This window comes from Taurulus bubalis (assembly GCF_910589615.1).
Source record: "Taurulus bubalis genome assembly, chromosome: 20".
NCBI classification, from domain to species: Eukaryota; Metazoa; Chordata; class Actinopteri; order Perciformes; family Cottidae; genus Taurulus; species Taurulus bubalis.
In genome coordinates, this window is record NC_136608.1 from 4,797,811 (window position 1) to 4,823,522 (window position 25,712).

Here is a 25,712-nt window from a genome sequence, read left to right on the forward strand (position 1 = left end):
GAATTTGAATTTATCACCATTATACTTGCAAGTACGATAATCTCATGTTGGGCACAATCTTTTCAGAGAGAGAGAGAGAGAGAGAGAGAGAGAGAGAGAGAGAGAGAGAGAGAGAGAGAGAGAGAGAGAGAGAGAGCGTAATTTCCGAGTCACATCCTGAATGCAGTCTCTCCAGATCGGCCCGATAAGGGTCGTGCTTCTCACGGTGTGACTCATGCATCGTGTGAATAGGTGAGATAGTGAAGGCAGGACACGCTGCAGATTAACTCCATAAAAGGAAACACGAAAAGAGTAGACGTGACGCGAATGTTGGACTTGGGCCAATGAAAATAAGCAAACAGCAAACACTGTATATGTTCCAGGAGTTCATTTATTGGTCCAGCAGATGCAAAATCAACTGTAAAACATACTGTCCTCTCATGCACAGTCCGCCGATTAAAACAAGGTGCCTTCTCTCGCTCCAAGCATCCAAAACTACATACAAATAAATAAAGAATATAATAAAACAGTTTTTACAAAAAACAATTTTTCAAGTATCTCGAGCAGAAATGTTAAAAGTTTTACTGAGGCGAGCAGCAGCTTCGTTCTCAACTGATCGGCCTTCCATTAGTACAAAAATACTTCTACACTCATCAAACGACTCCTGAGGAAGTCACGTACTATGCAGTTATCCTGTATGTACATTCATATTCACAAAGATATTATTAACAGCACGCATTGTTATCAGAAAAATATAGGTGCTTACATTTGTGCGTAGCATGGCAGCAAAAAAGGACATCGAGGGAAATTAACTTGAGAATTAAAAACACTGTCAGATGATCGGCATGCGCTGTAGCGTTGGAACTACACAAAATAAATAGCCAAACTGTGAAAAGTTAAATATCGATGTGATATGTAGAGTTATTAGGTGAAACGTGGTGGCCCTTCTCGAGCAAGGGAAGCGGCGTCAGGCTTGCGAAACAAGCTCTACAGGCACTCTACGGCAAAAATCACCTCCATTACCGTGACGTGAAAAAAACAACATAGAGACACAAAAAACAAATACAAATTTATCCCCATTGTGCAAAATAATCGCTTATTTTATAGTGTCAAATAACAAAGGATTAAATCATAACGCTCTTTCTTTGCACACGTTTTAGAAAGAAAAAAAGTGCTTCTGAAGAAGTGCCAAAGAGTTTACAATGTAAACTTAAAATCGATATCCTTTTTCTTTTCTTTTTGTTAACAGTGCAATCAGAAGTTTAAAAAAAAAAGGATGGGCTGAGAGACTTGACCTCGCCGTGAGGGTTGGTCTTTGGTCTCTCCAAAATAATTAACCAGGAGAAAGTGGTCTTTGTGAGATGCAACAGGACTGTCGTTTTAAACGAGTCACACTTCGGAACACATCGCACACGTGACGTTAAGGGTCTTGCTTCCTAATGACATGTCTTTGCACAGAAATATCTAATGGGACAGCAATTAGATAATCATGATCCTTTTTGAATAATAAAAAGTACGGTTACTTGTGTCCTTGGCTGACAAAACGATTCGAAAAATAACTTTGATTTAACTTATTCCTTGTCGTTTCATGAGCAGTGAGCCTTTTGTCAGCGATCCACTTTTCCGGCCTTCAGAGCCACGCGATAACTTCAGTGCCGTTTCATTGGCAGGGCTGCAGGACGTCACGGAGGATAGAAGAGTTTCTCCTCAGGTTCTGTAGGCAGAAAAGAAAGAAAGCGCCACCAACGCCGTTAAGGTTTTGAGACGACTATGCAACAACATTTTGGCCGCCAGAGATTCAAAAGATAGTGCACAAACATTCTCTGGCCAAATTATACTCCCTCACGTAGTGTAATCCCTGAACCGCAAGTTACATCACCTGTGTTGTCTTTGAAGCCGATTCCCAGATCTTTTGAGAGGGCGTGAAAACTACCGCTGGGGGTTTATGAGTGTGAGCAGGTTGCTGAGGCTGACTGTGCGTGTGTGTGTGTGTGTGTGTGTGTCTGCACAGAGATAATCCCGAGGTGATTAGGCGGGAAGCTGACAAGATCCTCACACACCCGACAGCGTTAACCAAGCGTTTCCACCGTGCCAGCAAAACTAGCACAGACATGTTTGGTTGACAATGGCAGAGACTATATTTTTTTAAAGCTGATAATAAGAAGAAGAAATACAAAAGTGAATTTTGGAATATATGTAGTAGTAATCAACAGCTGCTTTTCTAAACCAGACCTAAACCCTTTTCATTTAGCTTGTGAATATTGTCAGCTTGTTAGCAAACCATCAGTGAATACATTTGTTGAGCATATTGCAGGCTAGCTTTAGCATATACATTGGTGTCTTCACTAAATGAGCCATGTCTATTGTTTTAGGCTATATTATCATAGTTTGGCCCTCCTAATAAACATTTGCTTTTGTTTGCATTTGATGTAGCCAACAATATTTTCAATTTAGCTTCTGAACATTGTCCGTTTGTTAGTACGCTAACAAGCTAACAATGGTTGTTTTGCTGTTTACATATTTGACGAGCACAAAACAAGCACATCTAGTGGCAGCTAGCTTTAGCGCGTTACATTTGAGTCTTTGCTCAATACATAAATGGTTTGATTCCAACGGAGCATAAACTAAAGAGTGATTCATCTGAGGTCATTAGCGTTAGATGAGGCTGCTGGCAGAACTACAGTATGAAGCAACTGCAAAGCCTCTACGCTAAGTTTACCTTTGAACGACTAAGAGTGAAACCACTTTCAGATAATGGAGGATGGTTCGTCTTTAAGCAGGACAAGATGTGCCAAAAATAAACCCAAAACAGAAACAAGAACAGGAGAGTCAGCATGAGTCAGCGTACTACTACGAGCCGATTGTTGGGACGACAATGACGACGGCTGCAGGAATGCAAGCTGGGAGGTGAAGATTCCTCATGAACAGATACAGCATGAATGCTTTTCTTTACTTTCCCTCACTGAGGGGAAACATCACTGTTACTCCTAAAAACAATGTTCCAGTGACTCAAATCTGGAACACTACAGATTTACTGTACGAGCATGTTCAGGCAAAAGGTCAGTGTACTGAAATGTGTTGCACTGACCATAATACATATTCACAAATATGATTAATAGAGGTAATACAATGTAACTGTTTGACTAAGTGAGTCAATATTTCTTTACGTAATTTAACATTGTGTTAAAAAGTGTGACGATTTTTTTTTTCTTCTGAGAAAATAACTGCCAGCAGTGAACAGCATTGAAGGAAAATAAAGCGACAGAGAGAGAGAGTAGAGGGATGAGATAAGAAAACAAAAACTAAATAAACAGCAGAAGCCAGAAGTACTCGAACTGAGCGAATACTTACAGGCAAACTTTGCCCAGCCAGTGCTGTAAGGTGCCAAGGAGAAGGCAGCGCAGCAAAAGAGGACAGGAAACAAGTGAGTGGACATGCATGCCGTTTACACAGAGAGGAAACAGATGAAGGAAATGGGTTTTTAGCGTCTCGTCATGTCCTAAATATGTTTTCCTTCCTGATAAAAAGAGAATTCTCGGTAGAAACGCGAACCTTTTGCTTCTGGTGACTTGAGTCTGAATAAATTGGATTCTGGCTTTAAGAAACTAAACCCTAGTAACTCTACATATGTATTGCTATGAAAGTGTGTTTATAAAAAGGAAGCTACCTGTCCGGCCAGGGCGAGAGGAAGGTGTGAGGGGCTGCAGAGTGCCAGCGAGGCGACGGATGGCGGCAGCTCGGGGATCGAAGCCTCGTCTAGGTCGTCGATGCGAGGTTTCTTGATGTTTGACTCGGGGCTGGTCAGAGGAGTCACACTGTTCCGCCTGATCAAAGTGCCAGGACCCCATCTCACCTCCTGCAGGGTCAGAAATATAAAGACGCTCAGACTCGAGAATAAAGTGGCGTTTGGAAGTATTGTAGACACGTTATTATATTTATAAAAGAGAGAACATGAATGTGCAGTTTCCCGAGTTGTATCCAATTCTTTGCAACTTTTTTTCTGTTGTGATGAACCGTCACCCACAATAGTCACACAGGATGTGTCGTTGACCTCAGTTCTGTGTGTGGGCGAGAATAATATTTCCAGTTTATCAAGCGTTACCTCCGGTCTGTCTCTGTGGGTGTTCACCGCCTCCACATTCAGAGAGATGGACTCCACCTTGCACCCGTAGGCGACCGGGGTGAGCTTCAGAACCGTGTGGAGGGGACACTTCAGGTAGGGCATCTCCTCTGGAATAAAAAAAAGGAAGAAGAGGGGAAAAACATGGACGTGAACACAATGCATCAGATTGGAGTTTCATAACTCTAATTTTAGGATTATGACACAAAAAACTGAGGGTTTATGGGACTTGTAGTACCCACCTGCACTCTTATCCAGGAAGTAGGCCAGCAGGCAGCGCATGACGGCCTGGTGGCAGATAACCAGGACGTTCTCTTGCCTCTCCAGGTCCATGATGACCGGCTCCACCCGCTGGACCAGGTCCTGGTAGGACTGTAATCAAGATCGGGAGGGTGGGGTTGTTAATTATTAAACTTTATTTGATCGTAGTTTTATCATATCACTTGGAAGTAGAGTTTGATTTTTAAATCTAAAATCTGGATTTTTTTGCTCGATATTGGGACCAAAATCGAAATAAATGCTCTGTATTTTAGGTGTGTTAGTGTGTGGGCGTCCGGTGGTGGTAGACGGTGTGTGTACCTCTCCAGCAGGGTAGCGGTAGTAGTATTTATCTTCATCTCTCAAAGCAAACTCATCCGGGAATTTCGCCCTTATCTCGTCGTACGTCATCTCTTCACAGATCCCCTAAAAAGAACAAAGGAGGAGCATTAGATCGTTAGTTTCAGTTTGGCAACAACTTATGTGGCTCACGTGATGCGGTGCAAAAGTTAGTGGGATACTCACAGCGTCGATCTCGTTGAGAGACTTCCACTGTTCGTACGGGACTCCCAGGTGCTCCGCGGTCTGGATGCTGCGACACAGCTGGCTGGTCCAAACCTTCAGGTCCGTCGGCTGCTGCTCCTCCACAAACCGAGCCAGAGCAGATGAAAACTACAGCGGGGGTGAGGGACAGTATTCAGCACCTGAAGTGTATCGATTACGTTCAAAATCGGTGTTACTGGTCCGTCTGCGGCTGCTCGTACCTGCTTGCCCCGCGGCGAGAGACCTGCGTCGCCGCCCAGCCGCCCCACCAGGTTGTCGGTGCTCTCTCCGTGCCGACACAGGTAGATGGTGCGGGGCTGGACGTGGATGTTCATCAGGTAGTAGACGATCTTACTCTGGATGTGATCCCGGATTTGGTTGACGAGGAAACGCCGACCCACGTCTATCACCTGGATGAAGGAGAGATCCCTGGAGGACGGACAGGATGTGGTGAGCGATTTGTGTTGCGAGTTCGTATCGGACGTCCCGACGAAAAACCCAACGTCGATCATTTACCTGTCGTGCTGATCGGGGTCCAGAGGCTGGTAGCTGGTTTTGTAGCATTCAATTCTCCTCTGAAAATCCAACATGGCGTCGTTCTTGTTGCAGTCCCGGTAGTCTGGGCACGACACCTTCACTTCCTGCGCAGGGAGAAGGATTGTCAGACGGCAAAACACACGCCTGATCCCAGAGAGTTATAATCATGTCATGCCACTTCAAACAGCGCCAGAATCCATTGTGACGTCTAAGTGAGACTCACCATGATGTTGGACGCGATGACGCTGGGGTCGTTGCACACGGACTCGATGAAAAAGATCTGTGCATGGAAAGGAAAAGTGTTTGAAAGTCGCCACGGTGACGAAGATGTTGTGCCTCGACTCCTCGGGTCGCCAGAGTAATGCATACCTTGAAGTCGTTGTCAACGCCAAACTGGAGGATCATGTCTCGCCTTTCTCTCGTTGTGTTCGTGGCATCGAAGACCTGTAAAGGGACACGACACAGCGTTGTAAGAGAAGGTGTTTTCTTTGTTTTTAAATCAGGTCAAACTCTTTAAAAGACGCAAGATGCATGATGGGAAACTCACCGCCACTTGGCCTCCCTCGTCCTTCAAATAGGACCTGACATCCCTCAAGGCTGCTAAGGCACATTGCCTAAACAGAGAGCGACAGATGTTTTCATTTTGTGTTATCAATAAAGAATAAAACAGTGGATCACTCTTCTTATGGACGTGTTTTTGTTTTGCGTGTTGAACTCACTGCCTGATTTTCACGGCACACTCGTTATCAGGCTTGAAGAAGTCATACGAGCTGTAGTTCTTGACCGCCTCCCTGCGGTACTCGCCCACGTTAAAAACTACAACACACACACAGGAAGCAACAAATAGCATAACCACGGTGTCCTGGAGGCAGAAACATGACTCGATTCACTTTGAGTGCCGTCCTGTAAGCTACTGAACAGACGTGTGTGTGTGAGTGTTGCGCTACCTTTGGTGGGCATGCCGATCCAGTTGAGGTAGCGGGTGAGTTTCTTGGACATGTAAGTCTTGCCTCGAGCCGGAAGACCCACCATCACGATGACGGAGGGGGGGTTGGCGAAGTGCGGGGCGGCGGCCGCTGCAGAGAAGGACGGCAAGGGGAGGGGAATGCGTTATGACAGCAGTTTACACATCTTCCTTAACGAGTCGGCGAAGGCGCGAAGGACATCAAGTACCGGATCAACATCTTGTGCTGTGTAACCCGAGACAGCCCACACCCGGCTGCCAGGGAGCCGGCACAAATAACAGCTGCTCCCCAAGAGCCGCAAACCTGCCAGAATCCATTCAGTAAAACAACCCTCCACCTATGATCTCTATTCCTCTGCACATACGACCCACTTGTGGGGCTCTCTGGACGGGGCTTGCACGACCCAGAAGTTTATTTTTCCACTTGACCGAATGTACACTAACACCCCACGCACTGCATGTTCATGTGCAGGTTGCTTCATGTTGTCCTGGATTCTCAAAACGAGCGGCTGAACGGGAGGAATGCAGGGCGTCGAAACTACATGAAAAACATGTGCTGTGTGTCAGTTATCGCGTAGGGCGTCTGACTGAAGCAGCGAATTCCTTTCGTGTCACATTTCCTCAGCTTCAAAGGGTCAGTGATCACTAATCGCCCAATAACGCCCTACGGAGCTAATTAATACTCACTAATCTTGTTTGCATAACAAAAAGAGCCACGTTGCTTAAACTGAAAACCGGATCACACTCTTGGACAACTGATTCATCAACACTCTCTGCTCTCCTCTCGGCCATCTCCATCTCACCTACTGTATCAAATATAGCCATCAGAGCTCTTTTTAACTGATCCAACTCATGATGAAATAAGTCTCTTCTGGCTTAACACCTTTTATTTCATTAGACTTAAATCCTACAGCTGTCCAACTGTAGTACAGCACAAGCACAGTCAACAGTAGCCTCTCTTCTCTGTGGTCTGGTTGGTGTAACAGCCAGCAGCAAGACGGCGACAGGGTCGCGCGATGCACACGCGCTGCCTGGTCGACCAATTGGAACGCGGCACCGCTTCAAAAAGGCGTCAGAAAGAAGAGAGAGGTCGCGAGGCACCGTGGGTAACCATGGCGACCGGAGGGCTGTGACGTGCAGCGCGTGCTGATGGGGACCGCTGATCAAACGAACCGTCAAAAGACCGGCGTGGGAACAGGTGTATCACGGCGGAATCGTGGCGGGGAATATTAGTAGAAAATTGGGAGTGAAAATGTCGAATAAATTGCAATGTACTTCTACAGAAACAGCACTTGGTCGCTGTGTGTTTGTCCCACGAGGAAATAAGTTACACGCCGCTTTAACACACGCTTCAATTAGCTAGTTAAGCTAACCGAGCTTTAAGTTAGCCGTTAGAGATTTTAAATAACGGAGCTGTCCACTGCAAAGTACTTTAAGACCAAATACAAGTATTTATTATTCAGTTTTGTCGGGACAGACAATGCCATACACATTTATAATGCTAGGAATATAATTATTTAGCAATACTTTATCAGAGAAAACCCGTAAGAATGCCAGATATGTTATGAGATTTTACCTCTCCGGGGTGCCGGCTTGTCATCCTTGGTGGGCACCCAGATCTTTTGGATCCTGTTCTGGGTCAGCTCTCTGGGCATCCCTTCAGGACTGAGGAGCCGAGCAGTACGCGAGAACCGAGCCGCTTAGATCCCGGTGGAGGGGGAAAAGAAAAGGAAAAGGACCGCGAAGGAGACGGCGCGTGTTTGAGCAGGAGCCTCGTCCGTCCGTTCAGGTGCGAAGCCCTCGAGCTATCTCAATGTCTACAGAGCGCGTTGAGCCGGTTTAATCTGCCGGTCTGCGGCACATATCCGCTATTTAACCCCGCCCGGGCGGCCGACAACGTGACTGCGGTGACGAAAGCCAACACACACGCGCGTGCGAGCACACATGTGGATGTAGACTCATGCACATGCTGCCACAGCGCCTCTCTGTGGGAGGGTCACTCTCATGGGAGGATATTTCATGTAACATAATACAGGTGTAATAGCGCCGAAGTGACCTATATTTAGTCTATATTATTATTTCATTATCAATTGCCATTGTTGTTATTTTAAATGTATTTTTTAAATGTTTTAAAGCCATTTATTGTGTATTTGTAGCAGTCGTCCTATGATGAATTCATTGTATTATTTGTAGCTGCTGCTTCAATATGAGCTCTTCAGTCTGAGAGGAAACGTGCAGAGAGTCACCTCCTCATGCCTCCTTCCTCACACTGTGGTGTCCCATTGAGTCATAATGGGCATGATAGTTATATCTTCCAGTATATAATTATCCAATATCCCACTATTACCTAACATGTTCACATTCAAGCGTAATAAAAGACTTTTGAGGGGAAATGTTGAAGCGGAACCAGACACTCTTGATGAATCAAATAAAAATATGCTACATGACATAACTGTGTTTAGTTCAGAGTGTTTGATTGGGTCATCAATCACACACCTTGAGTCACATACTTCCCTTTATACTTTTTATTTTATTTGCACTGTATGTGTGTATTCAGTCGGGTCACAGTCTCAACAGAGAGTGTTTGGGTGGAGAAACTGGGGCTGTGAAACTTCATTTGGTTTGTATTGTTTGTTCTGATAGTGAGATTATTTTGAAACTTTGCATAAGAAAAGAAAAAGAGTGCAGGAAGGATAAAGTTTATAACGCAGAAGCAGTGTCTCTGTTTTAATACAATGAGAGGATCACCTTCCTTTCACCTACAGTGAGCCTCCTTCCTGCCTTATTGTTTCAAACATTTCACATATTTTGCAAATGTGGAGAGTTAAGACAGTGATTGCAATTGTATTTATTCTCAGGAGGATAAACTAGCTGTCCATCTTGTCTAACTTTTTCTAAAAATAGCTGTGAATCCAAAAGCAAATAGCTGTGGAAATTCAGGAGACTTTTATGAGTTGTTCATTGAAATAAATGTGTTTATTCCCTGGCTCTCTCATTTAAAAAACCTCTTAAAGAACCAAAGAGGTTAAAGTATCATTTCACAATGAAAGCAATGATCAGATAAAAGCCCCTTTCATTCTCTCCTCCCTTATTAATCATCTCATAACCCCTCAGATTTGCCATGTGGCCCTTTGCAGGGTAACTGCATACAAAGTGGTTAAAAGTGCAGTAGCTTCCCATTGACCAGCTGCAACAGCTAAACGCTGCTGAAGCGTTGGTGCACCAGTAATAACGCTCTAATATATGATAAACAGTCACAATCAGGAGGCTATTCAATATAAATCCCTGACTCAATATGTTCACTCATTGCCCCACACACAACATATCCAGTGTCAACCTATCCTCGCCCGCATAGTTACCCGTCGGCCAATTTAAGCCAAAAGCATCGTGACCTCTCGACCTCGTCTCAAGTCACAGCGGCTGGTATGTAGGCCAAGGCTTCAATATGCCGCTGACAGCCAATCACATCAGCCATGCACGTTCAGGACACGCTCCCAGCATCGCTTTCCCGCCTGGTTCCTTCACACACACTCACTCACTCACTCACTCGGTGTGTCAAGTTGTTTTGTACTTCATTCAAAATCACGTTTCAGCTCCCTGTATTGGAACCTGCAGGCATTTTATTTTGTAATTCCCAGCTTTTCAAAGTAAAGGAATGTAGTTTTAGCTTGTCAGACAGATAAAGATAAGATGCATTCTGAGAAAGTTTTATTGAAAACTTTTTGATAACAGCCGGTCAAACGTCTGTCTTCCATCTCAGCTTTTGCTTCATCCATACTCCCTTGACCTTTGACCCCTGCAGCATGAATGAGGGAAGAAGATCGTTCAAATAGGCCTCTCTGCTCCTCCCTGGTTTTCTATCCAGCCCGTTTCCCTGATCTGAATTAAACCTGCTCCGGTGGGATACTTCTGACGTATTTCACCGGCACCTTTGGGGCACCTTTGGGGCCCTTCTGGTGCGCTTACATAATTCTGAATGAGGCTGGGGCTGCGCTCACCGTCCCAGTCCCCTTCCCATAATCCATCAGGGCTAAATTAAGACTTTCGGGCCTCTGGGATGTCCCAACACTACTGTGCAACCGGCGTTATGTCAGACAGAATTCAGAGAAGGAAACTAGGCTCCTTAGGAGCTGCTCCATGGCAGGATGTGTACGTTTTGAGTTGCATGTATGCGTTTGCTACGGAGTGTTTGCACCAGGAGGAAGTAGTTCACATTTTATCACTGGAAAACAACTGTAAACTCAGTCACCATGATGAGGCTGATCTACATTTAAGGAGAATAATGATACATAAATAAAGAAAACAGTAAACTAGACATAGTTTATACCGTTTATTTTTTCTTGACGTAGAGGTATTTTTCATCTAAGGACAAAAAAAAACAATAATCTACAAGATGGACTCACCACTACATACAGACACTTCTCTGCTGTTCAGGAAATAATAAAAAGGTTTTATGTACAAGTGAGGAAACGATGCGCGCCCAAGGAGACCTCAGAGCTGCTCCCCAAGGTCCAAAACCCAAAACTTGTCCGGATTGTAGAAGCAGGCCCGGACGATTCGACCGCCGAAATACCGTCCGTTCAGATCCACCACGGCTGGAGGAGAGAGAGAGAGAGCGAGAGTTGAGGTGGGACTGTAAGCAAGTACACACACAAACCTTTCAACAGCTGGATTAGTGCTGCCATGTTAAAGAAAACATCTCCAGATGCTTTGACGGGGTTACACATGGTACTATATTATGCAGACGTGTCAACCGGCTCATCTGTATTCATTTCAGTGTTCCAGAATAAAGCCTAATTTATGGTTCTCCGTCAGGTCGACGGCGTTGACGCGCACCTCCAAAAAATCCTAACTACGCGTCGCGTTGACGTGGACTGCAAGCGCTGTGATTGGTCCACTCAGAACGTAATTTCCGGCAGTTGCTTTTTCCGGTCTGTCTTCCTACATCACCTGCGCAAACGTCTTCTCTGTCGCCTGCGCTTCAACATTTGCAATATAAGCATTTGCTCTTCAATATTGATGAGCTCCAACTTGGTCACCATTGTTTACTGTGACCGGAAGAAAAGGCAAGGATTCGGCTATAACCCCTGAAACCACACAGACACCCCCCCTGGCGGCATGGCGGTTAGTTGCAGAGCAACGCGGTCCCTCGACGCAGAACTTCGAATGCTCAACAACGGCGTTGACGTGACCATAAATTAAGCTTTAGACAACTTAAGCTTTAGACAAGATCCTGAAGGGGACTTGAACACGCAACTCCGTTTCAATCAAGTTTCTCAGTTGTTGAACACGGTTGAATCCCAGGGGTAATTACAAAGCCATAGTTGCTGGAAATGTGCTGAAGTAATTACCCCCCCCCCGCGCCAAAAAAAATTATATAACCAAACTAAATGATGCCAGGGTTGCTTTTAACAGTTCAATAGTTTGTGGATTATTCCCCCCCTGAACCTCTAAAAGACGACCCTCTCTTGTTCGAAGGGGAAATGTGATTTGTGTGGAACAAACTGTTGTGGAAAGCAGCTAAATGATGCTAACAGTTAGTCCTAAGTGTCCTAGTATTTCCCAAAATGTTCAATATGATTGCGTAACCCTGATGCCACCTTGGATTGATCCTCGTAAAATTAAAAACTGTAAATTACAGCTAACTTCGGCCTCAGAATGACTTCACTGAAATTTCACACAGTTGCAGAAGGAAATCAGGCGGGACGGGGTTCCTTGAGCAGAACACCACAATGATCATCTCCCACCTGCTGCAGGACCATGACCTCTGACCGAGGAACAGCAATGTTTCCGCAATGTGTGGGTGTGGCACTCGGAGACAACGCGCTGTGGCCGAGGCCCTTTGTCTCCGTCTTTTGAGCGCCTGTCCCGCTTTTCTGAGCGCCGTGATGTAAGCGCGGTTCTGCCGGGGTTGCTGGGCCACGTGTGACGCAACACCGCAGGGAGTCTCACCTTGTTTCTGATCTGGGCCGACCCATTTAAAACGGGGCACTCTTTCACCCGCTTTACTGGAGCAGTTACAGAACGGTAGGAAGAACGAATGATGCAGTTACGCAAAAGTGGACCGCCCATCCCAAAAAAAACAGTGGCGATGATGAAGAACGAGTGGAGGGATTGTGCGCATGAGTCAACGAGAAAAACACTGACCTTTGATGGCGGACTCCACCCTCTCAAACTCCAGAAATATCCTGACAGCATCCTCATCTGGCACGACTGCGATCTGAGAAGCAAAGTTTGATTGCGATTGTCCCGTTTTGTACAAATTAATCCACGTCGCGCTTTGCGCTTCTCTTCCCTCACCTCGAATATGACACATTTCACCACTTTGCCGTATTTCTCGCACTCCTCTTTCGTCTCTCCCTCCAAGTCCTCGTCCACCTCGCCGCGGCCCACCATGTTCTGCGAGAAAGACAAAGAGCAGAGACAATAATGAGGACTCAAACTGCACTAGAAGGTCTTGTAATGTCCTTATTATCTGTTCCAATCTATAAAACAGCATTTAAGAACACACACATACCCTCAGCAGGACCACTTTGGTCGGGTTTTTAAGGATCTCTGTAAGCGGGTTGGCGTCCGACTTCTTGGAAGAGTCTGCTTGTTGGAGGGAATCCGATACAAAGGTCATGGAGGTCAGAAGAATATTCACAGGCTGCTGGTGAACTGGATCGAGCAACAAGGTGGCTAATGATACGTTTTATGGGATTGAGCTCGATTCAAGACACGTGACGGATGAATGAACTTGGAAAAATCGGGCTCTGACTAACCAACGCCTCTAAAACTCACTAAACAACGCTGCATCTTATTTGTTTACTCTGTGCAAATACCGAAAAGGGTAGGTGCTAGATTATTTGAAGGAGTAAATAAGCGCCGTCGATTTTGCCTTATGTTATTATTGTCTCGAGGTTAGGAAAATAATCAGAGAACAATGCAAATTAAAAAGGCATTGATAAGAGTCAGTTACAAAATCAGTTTAGCCTGACAACACTATACTTAACTTATAACATACAGGCATTGCCGTTTAAATGCTATAACTGTGCATGACAGTAAATAAACATATACATGGATAAAACGCATGCAATCACACAGGCTTCTGGAATAAAAGACTGTGCGTCTTACACTGTGCGTAATGAATGAAAGAGAGAAAATGGGAGTGAAGGCTAACCTGAAAAACCTCCAACTGTAGTCTCAGCAGCAGCTGCCTGGCTGGAGGAGGACCCTGCTGCTCAGTCACACACACACAAACACACACAAAATGAAAAAGACGTCCACACAGTTACAGTAAAACGTCAAACTGATCCTGGAATGACTGATGGAAAAAAAACGCTTCTGTTGCAACTCAATGTGAGACCGGACGTTTGGTCTGGAGACGACACACGCAAAAGGGACGCTTCATGCGGTTGAAGGGTAATGGCGGAGCGTGGCATTTATAGCATTGATCATGAGGGGAATGTGCAGCAATAAACAAAACAAACACACAGAGGTGGTACATACGTTTTTCCGCGGCGTCGCCTATGATGATCTTTCCTCCTCTCTTGCTGGTCTTCTCCACAGACAGCGCCGTGCTGAGGCCCTGCTCGTGCTTCCCCAGGCCCTGGCCTTCTTTGAAGCCGTACTTCTGCATGATCTTATGGGCCACCGTACCTCTGTGGGGGGTTCAAAAGTGGGATTTGTTGTGATATTAAAGCTGTTTTTCACAATACTCTTACACTTTAAATGTGCTGACATGTTTTCCCTAATTATTGTTAATGTTGCTGCAGTGCAGAAAATCGGCCTGGATAAATCCTAAACACAGTACATTTACATCTGTGTGTGTGTGTGTGTGTGTGTGTGTGTGTGTGTGTGTGTGTGTGTGTGTGTATGTATGTATGTATGTATGTATGTATGTATGTATGTATGTATGTATGTATGTATGTATGTATGTATGTGTGTATGTGTGTATGTGTGTATGTGTGTGTCCCACCCACCCCATGTTGGCCAGGAAGGAGCTGGTTGGTACGGGCGGTGAACGGGGGCGCTCCGAGTCCTCGTACATAGGTGGAGGGATGGCGGCCTTTGAGCCTCTGGCGGGACGACCTTCATCCTCGTAGGAGTATGATGGGCCTGAAACAGAACAACAACATTGACCTGTGGAGCAGCACTGAGGAGCACAACCGCCTTTTATAGTTCTATAACATATTTAATGTTGTTATTCTTTGCATGTATTTTGTATTCTTTGTTTTAGATTTTACACTGACATTCACATTGTTGTGACAATTTAGACAATGCTGCCCTCTGCTGGAGACAAACAGCTACTAATTAAAAACAATACAGCGCTCTCGTATTCCACACACAAGCTCCGTGTGTGGTTAACGTAAGAACGTGTTACATGACATTACAGGGACCAAAAAGTTCCACTGAAAACATGGCTACATAATTTTTACCAACTAAGCAAAAAAAGTAGGACCATTTATCTAGCTGTTGTTTCATACAGGATTACCATGAAGCAGACTGCTGTTCCTGTTCTATTGTGTCAGTGGTTTAAAACCATCACGAGGTGAATCTGAAGACTTACCATCCTTGTCCACGAGTGAAGAAGGAGGAGCGATAGCTGCTCCACCCATCACTGAGAGAGAGAGATTCATCATGTCAGAGGTGAAGTTTAGTTTTCGTCTTGTTTGAAACATGATGACTGTGATACAGAGCTACTGAAATCAATGCATCTCATCAGACATTGCACTTCTATGCTTTGTTATTCATCTCGGCAAAAAATATTTGATATATTCATGTATTTACGTAACCACTCTCCACATGTAACGATTTAAGCCCCTAAGAGGGGGAAATTCTAAAACAGACGTATTTTCCTAACTCATCCGGAGAGACTTCGGTTTTACCTCAGATAATGACAAATAATGACTAAATCATCTCGGCAAAAACCTTAAACCATCCACAGATTGTGGATACTTCTACATGTGAGCCAAGTGGGTTAAAATACTCACTCCGTTTCCTCCGCTCTGCCTCGTAGTCCTCCTCTTCATCCGACTCGCCCTCTGCTGCAGGGAAACGAGAGAAACCACTTGGAGCTGCTCCACCATCTGGCCTGTCTTTCCTCTTCCTGAAAGACACCAGGTCCAAGATTTAGACAGAACTCCCGTGTTTCGATAAATATTCCGTATTACGATCACATGAGGAACAACTAAAGCCCTACAGAACCTTTCTGGGTTTGGTCCCATGTTGCTGCTACAAGCACGCAATTACAGACGCATCAAGATCAGGAGGGAAAAGACAACAAGTGGTTTGAGGAAACGATCATGGCATTACGTACTTTTCTCTCTCCTCAATCTCCTTCTGCCGCTCTTGCTCCCTCTGGCGCTGTCGCTCTTCTCTGTGTCGCTTCACCACTTTCTCGTAGTCGTTGGGGAATATTGGATCGTACTCGTCCGCCAACGGGATCAGCGCATCGCCAGAAGAGAAACTACTCGACACGGCTTCCTGAAGCGCACAGTATGAGAGTGAGATAGAGATCTACAGGTGCATTTGATGAGGATATTTACCTAAATGTTCAGCAGATATGGTAAGACTGTTCATGCAAGTGGATCACAACACCACACACTGGTCCGTTACATCTTATTAACATTAAGTACTGAACATTTTCACTCTACATCTTTGGCTTATATCCAGATGAAACAAATCAAGAGAAGTACAACATAAATAAAAATTAAAGCAGCTTGAACATTCCAAACATTTTATAAACTCAGAAGATTTCATTAAACACTGATCACCACTGGAGAAGACAGACCTTAAGTCCAGCAGCAGCATGTGGAGGAGTGTCTATGATCTGTCTCTCATCGGTGGAGCGATCTCCTCTCTTTAGATCAATAACTGGAGCCAAGACCGTGGTCTGCTTCATCCGCTGGGTCTAGACAAAAACACACACACACACACACACACACACACACACACACACACACACACACACACACACACACACACACACACACACCAAACTCAATGAACATGTTGTACACATTGGATTTACAGCATTCATTCTGAACACTTGAATTCTACATTTGCATGGGTACATGTTATTCTATGTCGTTCATAATCTCTACGGTATATGGCTTGTTTTTCTCTCTATGTCATGTGCATGTGCTGTTCGTGTGCACTGCACGCGCGTTGCATGTAACGTTACCCACCTTGGCCTGAGTCAGAGCCGCCTTCTTCACCTTCAGCTGGGACTGCAGCAGCTTGAAGTTCTTGGACCAGCCTTCAGTCTTGGTGTCACTGGCGCCCACACCGAGGTCATCATACAGCGACATCGCTGCCCGCCACTGCCTCTTGTTTCCTGCAGACACGTTTCATTTGGCAATGTTCATCCAAAGAGACGTCACTTCGTTCTGCAATACTTGCATTAGCAAATGAGGCTGAAACTTAGCAGCAGCCTAACTGAAAAGCATGTTCCTTTTGTTGCATCCAGATGTTTCATTAATTATAAAGTTCAACGCGACATATTCAAATATGTGTCACTCATCACTTGCTACATTTAGGTAACGTTAAGCACGCTCTCTTAAACTCAAGCAGCCCAGGAGAAAGTGGCTAAACATCAATGTAGCTAACGTTAGCTCGTGCTAATACAGCTACTTTACTGTCTGACGTTACGTCGAAACAAATGTTTAAAACAACCGTATTATTAAGCTTTGTTTCAACCTACCGGTGTTACAAATACCTGGAGATTCACTGACCGTAAGTGCCTGTTGCCTAAAAGAAGGTTAGAGGAGCATTTGCTGTGGAGCTTCTCCTCGCTGTACGAGCCGGAAGCTGAAGGCACAACAACACAACGAAGCGCGACATTTCAGTCGGTTGACGGCACTCTGGCGCCACCTGGCGGCTTGGATGACTTAATCGCCGCCACCGTATTACGCTGTAATTTGGCTCTTTTGCGCCATAACAACACGAAGTGCTTTTATTATTATTATTAATGGCAGTTCTGCGCCGTAGTTATAACACAACATTATCGTTGGGTTATTTGTTCGAGTGGAGGGAGAAAACGTGTGTTGCGTTACTACAGACCACGTGATTCACCTCTTCGTGTTTCGGTCTCTGGAGAAGAGGAGGGGCGGCTGAAGCGAAAGTGAGTGGCAGAACAGCGAGGATGATCAGTACCGGTCATGGTTTACTCGGTGAACATGTTTTGAGTGTGCGCAGAGCTGTCGGATGGATCTGGGTTCCCCTTTTGCTCTACTCCATGTCTGCGCCATGCTGATCTGTCTGCTCGGGGCTGCGCGCGGCTCCAGCGGTGAGTAATCACACTTTTAATTATGTACAGAACTGCACTTTTGTCATCATCATCGTTGTTATTATTATTTTAACTTCCACTTTCAGTGACTACGGTCTAGGAGGGTTTGTGTAATCAGTGAGCGCAACTGTGATTAGATAAAGCAACCATGCGCAATACGAGCGCTGAACAAAACAAACACAAGATGTGAAAACCAATTGGACCGACGCGCGTGAAGAAAGTCACACATATGAAGGAATGACGGCCAATGATGTACCTGGGGAGACAGGTCAGAGGTCAAGGGGATTAAGGACAAGGTCTCTTTCAGCTAAAGTGAATGAACAGATGCTTCATTTTCAGATTCAGTTCTGCATCATGGAACCTAAACTTAGAAATGCAACAAAAAAAAGTTGTTGTTTTTCTTTTCCTTTTATTAAACAAACAACATTTACCTGTAGGAAACGGGTGGATCCTTTTGAATGCTGGTAAACAGAGTTTGACCTGTGTTAATGTGTTACCAAGTAGTGATACATGGACTATAAAACTGATTATGATGTTAAAGGTTAATAACCGCAATGACGCAGAATCGCCTTACAAAATAACTTCATAATCAAAGGATGTTGTGTATTCACAATTGACATATTTCACAGACACTTTTTTTGTAGTTCTGCAGAGGCCTTTTTTTACGTTATCTGAAACTAACTGATAATAATAATGTACTATTTTATTGTTCTCTTGTTGCTAGTCCTATATTGTAATTTTGCCATATGATGTTTTTTCTTCTTCTTCCAGACAAAAGTTGTGTATGTCCAGAAATTCCCAAAAGGAATGACACTCAACCGCCAGCAAAGAACTGCTTCCAGATTAGCGAGACTTTTCGCTACACGTGTAAAGAACCCAACTTGAGGAAGGCGGGAACTTCGAATTTCATCAAATGCAAGCAAACTAACAACGTTCCAGCGTGGTCCCCTCCCAGCATCAGCCTGAAGTGTATACGTAAGATTGTATTTGTTGTTCACATCATCCACGATCCAGTGGGAGGAAGCTTGGCCTTTTCTAGTGATCAGTCCATGGTAATCTGATTTGAACATGTAATATGTTTTCGGTCTTTTATCTCGCCCCGTGATAAATCGTTAGGATTTTTTTAACAAGTTATAGTTTTTTTTTCCGAGGCTGTTTTACAGCTTGCGCTCTAGTTCCCCTACAGTAGGCTGTAACTCCTCTCAACCTCTATCAAGCGAGTACGTATATCGTCTATACCTTCTCTCTACCTATTTTAACCATCTCATCATTTATGACAAACACTGCAAAAGTCTTCACCCAAAGATACTTACCTTAAGAATTTGGTAGATTCAGTCGTCACTCCTGTATCCCACGGTGGATGGACAGGGGAAGAGGGTTTACATTGTTTTAAAGAACCAGGATACTTTATTTGGTTTCAGTCACTTACGGATGGTAAGGCCATTCAAGTGTTATTAAAGTTTATCTCACGAACAACAATTTCAACTAAATGAAACTGTTTCAGTGTCACATGCAACTAATAAATTGGTTAATTCTTATCCAGATTCAGAGCTGGTTGAAACACACGTCTGTGAGCAGAAGTGTTCGAAGTGTTCCGGGGCTTTCTAAATTAACTGTCCCCATGTCAGGTTTTAATCCTAAAACTAAAAGGAGCTTGTTTAATTAAGTCCAGTCTCAAAAGCTGTCCCAGACCTTAATCTGATTGTTCTCCTCTTTTGGTAAAGATACTTATTAAGTCCAGTTTTTCTCAGATCTTGTGAAATCCCTCTTCAGACATAGAGATCTGGAGAGAAATATGTTTTCCATCTGCTCTGTGCATGTCTTGGACCTCACAGACACACTTTTTACCCCTCCTCTTTTTCTTCCCGGGTCCATCCTAGATCCTGTCTCTAAGGTCAACCTGCCTAATATGGTAACACTGGCTGCTGTATCCTATTACACAGGAGATCTTTTTACAATACCCATAACATATAAAAGATTATAAAACATAGCAACTGTTTGCGTCCTATGCATTTTATATGGTCTAATCACAAACTACAATTGAATTAAAACAGTGTATATGTTCAATGGTTATACTAAAAAGAAAAAAGGTCACATGTTGTAATAGTTATACTGTTTTACTTTCATACTCTACCACGGTCTCTCAACAATCTGGATGTTATAACAAGCAGCTGTTGTAATTCAAGCCTAAAAATGTAAATAATATCCACCAGAATAGAAATGAGAAAGGAGCGATGGGATGAATGCCAGATCACCTGCACCCTCAGCATCACAGGACGACATCCCCTTCTCTTTCCCCCGGGGAACCAGCTCCAAATACCTGAGTGTGAAAAATAACATCACACAAACACCTTTCACCTAAACCCGTACATGTCTGCACCTGAGGGATTGAAATGTGTGTGTGTGTGTGTGTGTGTGTGTGTGTGTGTGTGTGTGTGTGTGTGTGTGTGTGTGTGTGTGTGTGTGTGTGTGTAATGACTGCATGAGGATTGCAACATTACCCTATAACAGCAATTTCGAAATGACACTGATTTGATCATAGGGATATGCAAAGTAGTGTTTACTTCGCAATGTCTTTGCTTATTAGATTTCTCCTTAAATGTCCGAGAACATTTTTTTTTATTGTTCAACTATACTGTACACAGTTGTTTATGGTGAAACAGTTGGGTGGGTCGTGCCGTCGCAAAGCTGCATTTTAGTTTGTTTTTCTCGTCGTATTAATCAGATAAAATCTCTGTTTTTCTCCATGTGGTGTTCCAACATGTCAAACAGCCAACTGTTGAAGCGGAGCTGAAAATGAAGTATGCAAAGTATCCAGCAGGCCTAAACAAATAAATGGCTGCACACAAACAAGAAATGCAAAAAGTGCAAAACATAAAACCTGCACAGCATTCCAATGGGGATGTTGTACTCAAATGTCCAAGTTATTCGATACAGCCCTTGGAACTAAACAAAACAAGCAAACAAACAAAGGATCTCCCCATGCTGCCTCTCCTGTGCTGGTAAAAAAACATAGGCATACCCAGGTGCATGCTGGTCCTGTACCTGCTTCCTACATGTAAACCCCAGGTGCCCACAGCGTTACCCAATTAACAAACAAATTAACAACCAAAAGACTAAGTAAACCTAGACAACAACTACAAATACTTAGACTGAACTAAAAACTATCAAAAGAAAAAGCTATCCAAATATATAACAAAAATCTAACCTAAATAAGCAAACACTAGAATAATGAAATACTAAATATCAAACAAATAGCAGCCTTTATTTTAAGTACACATTAACCAAAATATGATCATTCTAAAGCAGGCAGCAGTTTTGCACCCCACCACCTCTGATATAACCTTCCCTCCATCTTCTTCCTGATAGGTTAAAATCGGTTGTGAAACTCACTTCTAGAGATCATCACCTCCTGGGCCCAGACCACATGAAAAAATATGCCCGCCGCATTCTGAGCGCACAAGATTCAGTTTGGTGACGGTGTAGATGTCATTTTATGCAACGTGTCGGGATTGAAGTTTGTTCTATGGATCATAAATAAATAACTTGAAGAGTGTTGAATGTTCAACCAAGTACATGCAGTCTGAGTGACTCATAACATCAGTTTGGAAACTACCAAAAGCCTGCGTTTCAAACTATGTTGGAGCTTTTTTTGTAGCTTATTCATACTCAAGATGATATGACTTCAGATGACGAACAAACGTCTCAACTTCTTATTCGTTGTGTTGCAGCGGACCCAAACAGAACCACACAACCACCACCAAGCAGCACAGTAACACGTAAGTGTCAACTCTAACTCTGAACTCTGAAATACTTTGAATATGAGCCGGAGAGAAGTGTACTTGATGGTTCTGGAAGATTGTTGAATGTTCTGCCAAGTGAATACATTTTATTTCACAAGATCTGACTACAATTATTAAATATGTTTAGGAAGGTGGGAAGCAAAGGCGGGGCATTCCAGACAAAGAGCAATACATCATCGTTATACAGTCTGAGGTATCAGGAAAAGCATCAGGAAACTACAAAAAACCTGGGTTTCAAATGAGGGCTGTTGTGTTTTTTTTAAAGTTATTTACACTCAAGATATCACATGATGAACTAACTGCTCAACTTCTTGTTTGTTGTGTTTCAGCTGAGCCAAACACACCCACAACACAACCACCAGAGAGCACAGTAACAAGTAAGTGTCAGCTCTAACACACAAAAACTCTTGAATACATGTACACAGTAACGTTTTAAAATGATCCAGAGAGAAGTATTTGTTTCATATGTATGATTAATAATGGTCTGATCTTGCAGAGGGTCACACTGATATTCCCCATGACTTCACCATTGCCACCACAGTCAGTGAGTTCTGCATATGCATGAAAAAAAAGTGCAATGACACTAATATACTAATGATATGTTGGTTGTGGTTGTCGTGGCCGTGTTAGTAGTAATGACTACAAGCAGCAGCCTTACTGGTTATCGTACCACTCCCAGTAGGAGTAATGCTGTATTCACGTGGCCGCACGGGGAAAACTAACAATCAGTCCGAGAAATGGAAGGAGGATATGTTGCTGTAGAGACGAAGCACCTCCCTTCCTGGTGAACCCCATGGGACTTTATTTCAGAAGGAAAGGAGGTCACCATCCAGAGACACTTTTAAAACTCTTGTTTGAATTGTGGCATGACTTCCACATATGTGTTTGTCAATTTTAAAGTAATTTTGCAAGTTAATAAAGTGTCAGTCTGTCATAACATTTATTTAGTTCTGTGTTAAAGCGCTCAATCGACATCTCTATCATAGACCTGACTGGTTATTTGATTCTGACAAACATTGCATACAATTATGTAGAACCTGGGCAGAAGGATACATGTATCACACAGAAACCCAGAAAACCTAAATGTAACTTAGTCATTATATTTATTCATTAATTACTTCCATGTTTCACAAGTCGAGATGTCCATCCTGAAAATGGTTTATTGTTACATACAGATAGATAGATGGATAGATAGATAGTTACTCTATTAATTCCGCAAGGGGAATTTTCATTTTTTTGGCACTTCCTATCCCAGTAGCAGCAAAATAGGTGGAAGTAGTACTTCTACCAACAGTAGCATTATAGTAGTCCTAATGATTGTGGATATGCAGCGGTAGCAGAGTTGTGGTTGTCATAGCAGTGAAATATGAATGTTATGAAACAGTGTAAGAAACTAACACAAAACCTTGCATGCCTCTTTCATCTTTTGTTATGAATTAAGTGGTGTATTACATCAGGGTACGTCTGTAACACACACTCACTTGTTAACTGTCCATGCATGCAAGACACCCAGAGTCCCCAATTCACAGTATCATCGCCTGTCTTCTTCAACAGGAGCTTAACAAATAGGAGTGATAGTGGAAGCAGGAAGAGTGAGTAGTGTTAGCAGCCATGCTCTTCGGTTTATGACAGGAAGTAAATGTCTTTTCTTATCGGTAGCAGCAGCTCCCTTCAGCCCACAGATGACCAAGAGTTTAAGCACCTCGGCCTCAGTTTCTGCAAAGCCAGACGGGGCGGGGCCCACCTCGCCTGGCCTGCAGGCCCCGTCAGGCCGCTCACAGGGTAAATTACTCCAGTCATGAATGCAATGCTCAGAGCAGTGTATGCTGCTTGTAACTGAGAATGTGTTAGATTATTGTAGTGGCCAGGGCCTGTGTCAGTAAAACTTATAAGAAAGAGAAAATTCATACACACTTTAACGATTATCTCCCTATAATTACAATGCCTATACATGCTATGTGGGATATTCTAAATAAACCTCTGAAATGAGTTTAAAATGAATGCAGGAATAATTAGATAAATAGTGACCTTCAGTGGAGGACCTATAATATAGTTGTATTTAAATTGATCAAATTTAAATACAAACAGGGGACATTTCCTAAAAATATTTACTGGCCAGATGTCACATCTGGAAATCAGGAAGACTGGCACTCGTGTGAATATTTGTTCAATGCATGATTAATCCATCTGTTTCTTGAACTTGTATTTATACTGCTGGTTCGACTATCGCTCGCTCTGCCTGGTGTTTATTTATTCTTTTTTTTTCAAACTTACACAAATCTGTAAAAAAATAAATCAAAACCGCACATAAATGGACACAGTTGTTTCCGAATATTGTTTTTTAAAAGAAGACGACCTGGATTACATTGGGGAATATGTGCCTTACTCTGCCACGGCAAACCACCTCAGGAATAACTACATATCTAACTGATATCATACTCGTCTTTTCTTTCACAGCAGGAAAGGAAGCAGATGTGACGGAGACCGAAGCTCCGCACCCGACCACAGCGACCTTATCCGCCGCCAGCAGTAAGCTTCCACTCTGTTTTTGTACCCGTTTGTGCCAAAAGGCAGGCTGGCAACGTGCGTACGCTTGTACAGGGGAAACATTTCATGTTGAGTATTTCTCTCTTATCAGCAGCGGTGATCGGCTGTGCATCGGTGGCGATCGTCTGTGCTTTGATCGGAATCAGCTTCTTTTGTTATAAAAGGTGAGCGGCGGGCAGAGCATGTTAACATTACGTTCCCTCTCTGTTGTGGCAAACATTTATTTTATTTGTAGTTTGCATGTTTGCCCATCAGAGATCACACAGCAGACCAATGTGCCTGCGTATCGTTTCACTGATTGTGATCTCCTCACTGCTCTCTTTGTGCTGTAGGAGGTCAAAAAGCAACATCCCACAGCACATGCCAGAAGAAAGGTTGCCCATGAATCATTTTCCACCCAAGGACTGAACAGGCGTCGTGGGATTTGACCCGCCGCCGTCAGAGTGCAGCGATGGAGCCTTACCGGAGCTCGTGGGATCGTCCCCATGCGGCGAAGAACCCATTTGATATTCTTTAAGTATCGCCAGAGAGCATAATAGCACAAAAACAATGTATGTTCTTATTGTCAGCAACTCCAATGAAAATACTGAACCCAACAATGAATGAATCCCTCCACCGGTATGGTCTGTTTAGGCAAAGCCTCATGAAGCTCACATTGCGTTTTGCAATACAAGCGATTTAAAAACTCGGCCGCACCTATACCCTGGGTTCCTACATCATAGTGAACATTCCTGCAGCTGTATGTAACCGTTAGCGGACCTAATCTGCTACTCAAAATAGTCTGTAACTAAAATATACTACTACCGAATAGAAAAAGTTGTGCCCAGCTGTTATAAGGAACTATTTAGTCTTCTTCTGAGCCACTTCTGGTGCTAAGAAGTGCCACAGGCTTTGAGAGAAGGACTAATTGTTGGTTTTGTTCTTTTTATTGGGATGATTGACACTAAAGAACATGGCGTAACTCCAACCTTATCCTTTAACAGTACACAGAAAACTATTAACACACAGAAACACAGTAACACAGTAACACAGAAGACTATTGCCTCATATGGCAATAGTCTACTTGAGTTGTATCTTTGGAAATCAATAAGATGGAGTCTTCAAGAGTTAATGCGTGTTTCCACGAGCAAACGGGAAATGAAAAGACTGACATTTTTTAAATATGATTCAAGTTGACCAGGCTGTGTTTCGCCATTACTAACATAATTGTAACAAAAAGCTAACTAAATGTTAAAAAATAAAATAAATGTATGCAAGCACTTTTTTTAGTAAGTCTTCAGGTTAGCAGACTAGCTAGGTAGCCTCCTAAAGAGCTAAAGGCTAGCATGGCAAGTTGTAGGCTAAGCTAGGCTAACTAGCACACATAGCTTAGTGTGGCTAGTGTGCTTAGCTTCAGGTAGTAGCAGAGCACAAGGGCTTCATCATGTCATCTCTTATATCTCTTTTACTGAGCTCATTGTGACATTGTTGAACCAGAGGCCTAATTGTTTGTCTAGTTGTTTGTTTAGCTGCGTACATGTTAGCTGTTGGTACTGAGCCGAGGACACTGACCTGCGTCCAGCCCTGTCTATTAGAAGGGTCACTTCTCCCACATCATAAACTCCAGGAGTGTCAGAAATATACAGGTATTAATGACAACTGTGATTTTTGTTATGTATTAAATATGAATTTGTTAATAACACACAGGAA

At 43.6% G+C, this 25,712-nt stretch overlaps 3 protein-coding genes across 10 annotated transcripts; 1 reads left to right on the forward strand and 2 right to left on the reverse strand.

Moving 5' to 3' along the window:
• Positions 1–354: 354 nt before the first annotated feature.
• On the reverse strand, positions 355–8,095 carry pfkfb3 (6-phosphofructo-2-kinase/fructose-2,6-biphosphatase 3; the record flags this gene model as incomplete). Of its 2 annotated transcripts, XM_079236173.1 has the most annotated exons (15): positions 2,695–2,749; positions 3,331–3,353; positions 3,647–3,835; positions 4,082–4,209; positions 4,342–4,471; positions 4,679–4,783; positions 4,883–5,029; positions 5,122–5,329; positions 5,417–5,541; positions 5,661–5,717; positions 5,807–5,881; positions 5,985–6,051; positions 6,157–6,253; positions 6,385–6,513; positions 7,978–8,056. In XM_079236173.1, 15 exons carry the CDS (start codon positions 8,054–8,056, stop codon positions 2,695–2,697), a joined length of 1,614 nt encoding a protein of 537 aa, XP_079092299.1. The 2 variants fall into 2 exon arrangements, with proteins under 2 accessions (XP_079092300.1, XP_079092299.1); XM_079236174.1 differs by lacking the exons at positions 2,695–2,749; positions 3,331–3,353 and adding an exon at positions 355–1,693 and having other exon boundaries at positions 7,978–8,095.
• A 2,623-nt stretch (positions 8,096–10,718) lies between these two features.
• On the reverse strand, positions 10,719–17,196 carry rbm17 (RNA binding motif protein 17). Of its 3 annotated transcripts, none has more exons than XM_079235846.1 (13): positions 17,120–17,196; positions 16,574–16,722; positions 16,177–16,296; positions 15,703–15,869; positions 15,377–15,492; positions 14,953–15,003; positions 14,366–14,501; positions 13,893–14,044; positions 13,564–13,620; positions 12,919–12,992; positions 12,702–12,800; positions 12,549–12,621; positions 10,719–10,996 (listed from the first exon to the last, which is right to left on the reverse strand). In XM_079235846.1, the coding sequence occupies exons 2-13, from the start codon at positions 16,694–16,696 to the stop codon at positions 10,893–10,895; spliced, it is 1,272 nt and encodes a 423-aa protein (XP_079091972.1). In that variant the 5' UTR covers positions 16,697–16,722; positions 17,120–17,196; the 3' UTR covers positions 10,719–10,892. The 3 variants fall into 3 exon arrangements, with proteins under 3 accessions (XP_079091972.1, XP_079091973.1, XP_079091971.1); XM_079235847.1 differs by having other exon boundaries at positions 16,177–16,290; positions 17,089–17,179; XM_079235845.1 differs by having other exon boundaries at positions 17,089–17,179.
• Positions 17,197–17,573: 377 nt separating this feature from the next.
• il15ra (interleukin 15 receptor subunit alpha) lies at positions 17,574–25,698 on the forward strand. Of its 5 annotated transcripts, none has more exons than XM_079236207.1 (9): positions 17,574–17,673; positions 18,445–18,648; positions 21,405–21,452; positions 21,806–21,853; positions 21,973–22,020; positions 23,136–23,258; positions 23,937–24,005; positions 24,115–24,187; positions 24,356–25,698. In XM_079236207.1, exons 1-9 carry the CDS (start codon positions 17,592–17,594, stop codon positions 24,429–24,431), a joined length of 771 nt encoding a protein of 256 aa, XP_079092333.1. In that variant the 5' UTR covers positions 17,574–17,591; the 3' UTR covers positions 24,432–25,698. The 5 variants fall into 5 exon arrangements, with proteins under 5 accessions (XP_079092333.1, XP_079092335.1, XP_079092334.1 ...); XM_079236209.1 differs by having other exon boundaries at positions 24,118–24,187; XM_079236208.1 differs by having other exon boundaries at positions 23,139–23,258.
• The last annotated feature ends 14 nt before the right edge of the window (positions 25,699–25,712 follow it).